The 8,487-nt window shown below is 43.6% G+C and overlaps 1 protein-coding gene across 1 annotated transcript; it reads right to left on the bottom strand.

Moving 5' to 3' along the window:
- Positions 1-3,757: 3,757 nt before the first annotated feature.
- LOC306666905 (sperm motility kinase 2B-like) lies at positions 3,758-5,117 on the bottom strand (the record flags this gene model as incomplete). The annotated part of the gene is made up of 1 exon (XM_079149201.1): positions 3,758-5,117. The coding sequence occupies exon 1, from the start codon at positions 5,093-5,095 to the stop codon at positions 3,758-3,760; it is 1,338 nt and encodes a 445-aa protein (XP_079005327.1). The 5' UTR covers positions 5,096-5,117.
- Between the last annotated feature and the right edge of the window lie 3,370 nt (positions 5,118-8,487).

Raw genomic sequence — 8,487 nt, 5'->3', positions numbered from 1 at the left:
CAACGCTATTTGATAATGTGGTCAGTAAACATCGACACTGTGACCTTGTTCATTTTCTTGTTTTATGAACAAATGAGTCTCGTGAAGGACACATGGTTGGTGTTCACTGCACTCTTGTAGAAACTGATGTACTTCTGATACCTAAAGAGCAGTTGGAAATAAAATCTGGCAGGTGGAGTACATGGAAAACAACTAGCTTGTTATATTTCTCCATTTTGAGTTAAATGTTTCTTTTTAATTTTTATCTTTAGCCTAATGGCCCATCCCCAACATGGAATTAAGTAGTATGTGATATGTTCACTGGCATAATCCCATTTGTTCCTTGTCTACTTCTGGCAAGTTTTCCAAAATGATTTAGTTTTGTCAGTTTCTATCTCATTTAAATACATTCAGAAAGTTGTGAACTATGTCCTGAAACTTTCCCAAACTTCCTGCCACTTTAAAAATTCATTATCACTTTACAAATTCTATTTTTCCTTTTGAAATGTAACTTTTCCATCTTTGAGTATTTTTAAAGTTGTTAAAAATAACTCCAGTAGAGTGCTGCACTCTATTTCTCTTACATTGCCTGACCTTTGGTTGTCTACATTGTTAAACTAAAAATTACTTAGTTTCCTATTTCTTCCCTTAATGTGAGTTTTCTCAATGTTATTTTAACTAGTTTTCTTAAAGTGGAATTTTTTTTCTAGTATTCTATTACTTTTTTTAGATTTTTTTGTAGAATATGAGAATTTACTAAAAAATCTGGGTTTGGGATAATAAATATCCTGATTAATAAATAAATCTCATCCATTCTTTTTACTGTAATAAATTTAATCTTTGATCTCATTGAATATTTTTCAGGCTGAAGTTTTGTGTGGTATGACTCCAAGACCAGAGTGTGTTCCATTGACACCAAAAACCTCTGTGTAGACTACCAAATGTACTAATTTAACAAAAGGGAAATTGAGGGTAACTATATACTCAGAATTGTGGTAGACACTATGGATGCATTCTGGAAACCTGATTTATATACAAAGTTAGCATTCTAGTTCAAGGAACAAGACTTCAATACAGATAGTTCAGCAACAATTTGAAACAACAGAAGAGAATTTACTAGGTAGTATTAGAAAGAGTGGTTGTGAATTCAGAGGAGTCATTGGGTAAGAATGGTCAGAGCTGTCCCTATGAAATAGTTGAAATATAAGAGTTTTGAGTGATGAAGAAGACCAAGTCATCAATGGACAAGGAACAAGGCATGTTGGGTAGAAACAGTGGTGGGAGTGAAGTTTTTTATTCCTCTTTCCACATTTTTTATTGTAGTATGTAATGACAGAATTCATAACATATTCATACATGCACACAATATAATTTGGCCAATATCACTCCCTAGCACTTACCCCACCCGACTCCTTCATCTCTTTCTTCTTCTGATCTCCCTTTGATTTTCATGAGAATTGCCCCATCTTTCTTTTCCTTTTTCCTCTCTAGTTTCTAAATATGAGAGAAAACATATGACCTTTGACCTTCTAAGTTTGACTTTTTTCTTTAACATAGTGGTCTCAAGTTCCATCCATTTTTCTGCAAATGGTATAATTTCATTTTTATTTGTGGCTAAATAAAACTTCATTATGTATATATACCACGTTTTATTTATTCATTCAACTGTTGATGGGTACCGAAGCTGGTTCCATAGTTTGGTATTGTGAATTGTGCTACAAACATGGGTATGCCTGTATCACTGCAGTGTGATGACTTTAATTCTTTACGATAAATACTGAAGAGTGGTATATCTGGTTTATATGGTGGTTCCATGCCCAGTCTTTTTAGGAACCTTCTTACTGATTTCCATAGTGGTTGTACTAATTTATGATTGGAATGAGTCTTAATTTTGAAAAGATATTTGGAGCCAGATCATTGAACCTGGATCACAAGTCTAAGGAATTGGGAATTTACCTTTAGAATAATAAGGAGCTATTGGAAATATTATTCATCTCTTTGTACTTCAATTAATTATAATGTAAAGATAACAATAGTTCCTACTGCATAAAGTTATGAGAAATTGATTAGTGAATGCATGTAAAGTCTTGGACACATAAGTAATAAATGTTAATGATTATTAATTTAAATGATTGTTATTATTAGTAGTATTACTGAGTAGGAATACTCAGTGCAGATGCTGAAAGGCATCCAATCCCCACAGCAGAATACAGGAAAGTCTCTGCAAATTGCTAAATAATTCTTTGTGGAGCTTTTAAAGAAAACAAATATATCAATAAGATAGAAGATCCCCTTTCCTTACCCAGCATCCCCCTTTTGTCCTGGGTTATGACCTGGCTCAGTAAATCTTACTTCATTTTCAGTAGCATCAGTGACACCAACCGAAAATCATTTTGCCAGATTACATCCAAACTACTTAAACCTTTGGTTTAGAGCTGAAAACAAAAGGAAAGTAAACAGTGTGTTTAGATATTCTTGCCCCAACTGGTTCTGTTACTGTATTGTATGTTTTCCCTCACTCTATACCACCATTTCCTCTATTTCAATGCAACAATGACAACAACAACTCCTCCTTGTGTATAAAAGCGCATCATGAAAGACATGAGTATGGAATAAGGGATCTCTGCCTGCTGCTCAGCATGTCCTTGCTATTTCTTCAGTCACTCATCCTATGATGTGTTGAGCACTGTCAAGTTTCTGGGATCACTGACATCAGACACATAACCAATTTCCCTTTTGGTATCCCATCTATTGACTTACTGAATGCCAGGAGAGAAAAGGAGAAGACCAGGGAGGATATGAGAAAATTCATGAGACAATAAAGGAAGGGTATAACTGAAGGTAGCAGATAAAGAAGCAGAAATAGGAAGATAAGAGGAAGCACATTCAATATTAGCTCAAGTCTCCAAGCTGCACACAGTTCCCTAGTGCTTCCTGTATGGTTCCTGAAGCAAACAAAAAGGGAAAAGTAGCATTCTGAATTGATGCCATAATTAAAAGTAATATGTTGCATTCTTTTCCAAAATCTAAAATGACTTCACAATAAAGGCATATGAAAATAATTCAACCAGTGATAGAGAAACTGATTTTTCATAACACCAATATTTTAAATGTGCTGTTGTTCAAAGTAGATGACAGTAACCAACCTTAGTATCTCCTCTCCAGTAAGACTGATCATTCATGATTGCAAAGGATTTCCCTTGAACCCTTGAACTCAAGACTTAAATATTATCTATTATTAGTATCTCCTCTCCAGTAAGACTGATCATTCATGATTGCAAAGGATTTCCCTTGAACCTTTGAACTCAAGACTTAAATATTATCTATTACATACCCACCAAATACTTCAATTATTATGTACATATACATATATATATTTATATGTATGCATTCTGTAAGCTCTTTCTATTACATGGAAAATATATTATTTTTTTTCCTTTGGAACATCAATTTTATTATACAGTTTGTGAGGAAGAGAAATTCATAGAGAAGCATGTCTGCCATCCCAGAAGCCAGGGAGGAAGGCCAGGGAAGAGCAGGGCAGGGGGAAGTGTCCGAGGGCAGAGAGTCTCTGATGCGTGTGGCAGGTGGGGGCAGAGGAGAGACCCGGTGGATCCAGATGCGCTGTGGGTTGGTATCTGAGAATGGGGCAGCCGGAGCCAGGTGGCACGCCTCACTGCTGAAGCTGTCTGAGTGCAGCCCTGACAGGTGCCCGTCCACCATGTCAGGATGCTCAGAGCTGGGGGTCTTCCGGCCTACCGTCGGTCTGTCTGTCTGGTCAGGGCACGTTCCCTGGAGCCACTGTGGTTTGGAGCCTAGGGCGCCCGCGGCCTCCTTGCATGGGTGCCACTCTTCTTCTGGAGGTGGGCTCGCCGAAGCAGGGCACACAGCAGCACAGCTGCCGGATGCAGGTGGCGATCCTCCTAGTGACCGCCCTCCAGTCCCTGCGGCCGTTAACCGATTGGCCTGAGGAGGGACCCTGGGAGGACGTGCTGGGGCCTTGTGCTACCCGTCTGCTGAGGAGCCTCCAGGGCCCGGGCCTGGGGTGGTCGGGCCTGCGGGGCACAGGGTCTGGCCTGGAGGCTGGGCTGGGAGGGGGTGTGTCCCCATGGAAGAAGCGCAGAGGAATGGCAGGCACACTGGCACTTGCGGTGCCCTTGTGCCCCGATGACTTGGCAGCCTGGGGCTGCTGCTGCTCACAGGGCCGGGGAAGGGCAGGCTCGCTGGCACACTGGTTGGGATGCATGCTGGGGGGATCCGCGGGGCCTGGGCGACGCCCGACCACCTCACGGCGCACAGGCCTCGCCTGCAGCTCCCAGCCCGCCCCCTGGCTTCGCTGGTGCAGGAGGATAAGATAGGTCCCCATGGCCTCATCGAACTTCCGCTGGTCCAGGGACACCCAGGCTTTGTAGGGGTCGAAGCCCATGTCAAACATGATGGTCATGATGGCGGGGTCGGGGCGCGAGGGCAGTGGCTGGCCGCAAGGACCAGGCGGGGCTTCCTCTCCCTGGCTCAGCCACGGGTGCCCCATTACCTGCTCGAGGGTGGGCCTCTGGGCGGGGTCCACCATCAGCATCTGCTGGATGAGGCTGCGGGCCTCCTGGGAGAGGTGCGCAGGGAGCTCGTAGCTGGCGTGCACGATAAGCCTCTGCAGGCCCTTGGACGTGCTCGCCTTAAACGGGCGCCTCCCTGTGAGCATAAGAAAGAGGGTGACCCCCAGGCTCCACACGTCCGCCGCGGGACCCTCATATTCTTGCTTCAGGACGATTTCAGGGGCACGGTAAGGCAGAGTGCCCCAGAAGCTGGTGAGCTTCTGCCCAGGCCGGACCCTGGCGCTCAGGCCAAAGTCTATGAGTTTGACCTTGCTGCCCCTGTTGTCCACCACGAAGTTCTCGGACTTGAGGTCGAGGTGCGCGATGCCCCGCTCGTGGCAGTGGCGCACCGCACACACCATCTGCCTGAAGGTCCTGCGGGCCTTGTCCTCCTTCAGCCCACCTGCCGCCGGGATGCAGCACCGGAGCTCTCCCCCACTTGCGTGCTCCATGACCATGTAGAGGTTGCCCGGGGTCTCGATGACCTGGAACAGCTGGATCACATTCGGGTGCTCCAGGGCCATCAACCACTGCGGTTCCTGTAGGACGGGCTGGGTCCCCTCTATCTTGGGCACGACTTTCACCACCACCTCTGCCCCGGTGAGGAGATGGCGGGCTAGAAGCACCTGGCTGAAGCCCCCCTGGCCAAGCTCCCTCAGGACCTGGTAGTGGTCCGTGAGGGCCGCCTCGTAGCAGGAGCTGGGCCCCTGTGGCCCTACACTAGTCTGACTGCACTGACTGCACATCCTAAAGCCGGAACGACAACTAAGGATGCTACCTTAAAAAAAAATAACAAACTCAAACAAAAGACCCAAACCAACAAACAAAAGACAAAACAAACCAACAAACAAAAGCCCAAATCAAAAAAACAACGGTAAAACACCACCACCCCAACCACCAACCACCAGCCACCAACCACCAGCCACCAGCCACCAACCACCAACCACCAGCCACCAACCACCAAAAATGCTCACTATCTGGGAGTCCGACAGGTCACCACCAAGAGCTTCCTGTACTTATGGACAAAAAACCCACCCGCAGCCACCCTCTTATATGGCCAGTGGCCGAACTCCCATCACAGTGGCTCCTTGTGAGGTCACAGCAAGCAATGACCCGGTCACGCCCGGCCAGAACCCCCAGTGGCCATCTCACTTCGGGGCCTCCAGGACCTGTCCAACCCTCATAAGAAGAATAAGAAAGGACCCACAAGCTTTTTGTTGCAGGGGGTGTGCACACTGAGAGTTACAGGTTTAGAGCCTCAACTTGTGAGATCCTTCAGGACTCTTTTCACTTGGAGTCTGATGAAAATCCCTACTCACTTTGGGCTTTACAGGCCTCATCATATCTACACTCCAAGAATTCAATTCCTACTTCTTCTCTCAGAATGATTGGTGTCAAAGGGAGGGTTGCACTTCGCTCACATGGTGATGCTCCCACCAAATGCTCTGTCCCCTAGGATGCTCTAGAGCTTGGCATGAACACCTATGGGGCTGAGAGGGAGGGAGCATTCCTCAGCCTTTCCCCACAAGGCTCATCAGATTTTGCTCTAGAAACCCCGGATAGCCAAAGGCCCAGGGTTGATAAGTTCAAAGTGATAAAGGATAAAATACGGAAGCCAAGATCCTAGAACCAGCAAAGGTGTCCTAAGAGATGCCTGGGTCCCTTCCTGCCCCTGTAACCTCAGTACCTTAGACTGGGTAACTTATTAACAATAGCAGTCCACTTCCCACAGTTCTGGAAAGTGTGGCAAGTTCTAGGTCAAAGCACCTTGTTGCTGTCTCCTCCCATGAGACATTAATTAAATTAAATTATTAATAATTTAATTAATAATTAAATTATTAATTTAAAAATATTTTTCCTAGTGATTTCTATTCTAAGTTTGTAGTAATACTGCTTATTAGATAGAAAACAATAATATAATGTTATGTTGTAAGAGGACATAATAACCCTGAACCATAAAATATACGATGACAAATATTATGAATTAATTGAAAGTTTAAGTCCTGCCTAATGTTGGCACCTTATCCAGATTAATGGTACTTTCCATAACCAAACTCAATGTCAGTAAACGCAAAAACACATCATTGCTCACAAGCTCAGTGAATTCAGAGGTCCGCAGCTTATATGGAACCCCATCTTTTCTCTTAGAGAATTAAAAAAATTTAAAATCAAATTTCTGCTAGGAGCATGACTGTGGTATAAAGGGATTTAGGGAATTGACCATAGCTTTGTGATTCTAAGTTATTTAATCTTTCTGAGATCCTTTTATTCATCTGCAAAATAATAACTTTCAAACGGGCACAGTGAGGATCACTATAAGAATGTGTCTAAAATGCTAATTGTGGCACCTGGCAGACAATAGGTGAGAATCAGTGGTGTGTTGTCCATATAAGTCCATATAAGTTCTCAAGAACTGGCTAATAAATGAGAAATTTTGTGAGCAGTTGTTAAATTTGTCCATTATTAAAAATTAAATTGTGCATACTTATAATTAAGTAAATTATATTAAAATAAAATAAATACCAGAAGTTTGTCACTTTTTAATAATTTTATTGCATTTGACTATTATCTACACTCTGAAGTTGCTTATGTCTGTTGTCTGTGTAACAGAAGTAATGCTGCTTCATTGCACATTCCATCCCAACTCCATTCAGTGACTACATGGTGGTAACTTGAAACTATGGTGGAAGTATTTACACCATTGATGCCAGCAAATGTTGCAAATCAAATCCGTCCACTAAATCGGCTGGTTTTTCAATATTTACCATCATGGAACTGGTAACAAAAATCAGTTTTCTTCCCTTTAATGTATGTAAAGTATTTGGTAAAGTGCATGACACACAGAATATGCTGGTGTGATAAAAGATCCCTTTGTTCTTAGATGGGTTCATTAGACAGAAGTGGAAGGAGCCTTGGATTCAATTCCTTCAATGACCCAGAGAGGTAAAGTAGCTTGCCCAAGGTCACTTTGGTTAATTGGTAACAACCCCCAAAACTCAAAAGTCGAGTTTCTGACCTTGATATTTCCAAGGTTACTCTTGTTCTTTTCTTCAAAGCCAGATTAATCACTTCTGAGGCTTTGGGAGTAATTGGGACATTAGCCAGGAGGGATTTAGGAGCACTAGTGTAAGATTTGGAGTTCAGACTGTATCTCCCACAGTTCATGTCCAACTCTGCTCTGCACTCCAGCTCTGGTAACTCATCTTGAGCCTTATTCTGGCATCACAGGCTCCTCAGATACCTGGTAACTATGCTGAAGGACTCTCATTTATTCCCTCTCCTTCTGCTGTCTTGGGAACCTGAGCCCCTACAGTTAGAGTTTTGCTTGATCTTATCATGTGCAATAGTCAGGGTTCTCTAGAGGAACAGAATCAACAGGACGTATGATTACAAAAGGGGATTTATTAGATTGGCTTATGCAATCACAAGCTGGATAGTCCACAATGGCCATCTGCAGCTGGAGAGCTGGAAGAACCAGCAGCTGCACAGTCCAAGAGGCAGAAGCCCCAAAACAAGAGGAATCAATAGTGCTACCCTAGTCCAAGACCAAAGCTTCTGGAAACTATCTGTAGAATTAGTGGCAGAGTTTGCTTTGGAAGAGTGAAGAAGCGAGAGTCTGATATCAGACAATCAGCGATCAAGAACCTGTTCAAGAGGAGCCGAGCTTGTATCTGCATCTGCTTCCTTGTTCTTTCAGCTTTTATCCATCCTACTGGGTGGTGCTGCCCATGTTTAGGGAGGGGCTCCACTTCAGGTCACTATCCCACAATCCAGTCATTCCTAGACATACCCTTGTGGACATGTGCAGAGGCCTCTTAATCATTGGCAACTCTTAATCCAGTCAAGTTGACAATTCAAATTTACCATCACACCAGGTCAATGTTCTTCTGTAGAGATCCTTGCTACTAGTTGCCAT

Source organism: Sciurus vulgaris, assembly GCF_902686455.1.
Source record: "Sciurus vulgaris genome assembly, chromosome: 7".
In the NCBI taxonomy this organism is placed as follows: Eukaryota; Metazoa; Chordata; class Mammalia; order Rodentia; family Sciuridae; genus Sciurus; species Sciurus vulgaris.
The sequence above is the reverse complement of the archived record's forward strand: the minus strand, read 5'-3'. Positions and strand labels throughout refer to the sequence as shown.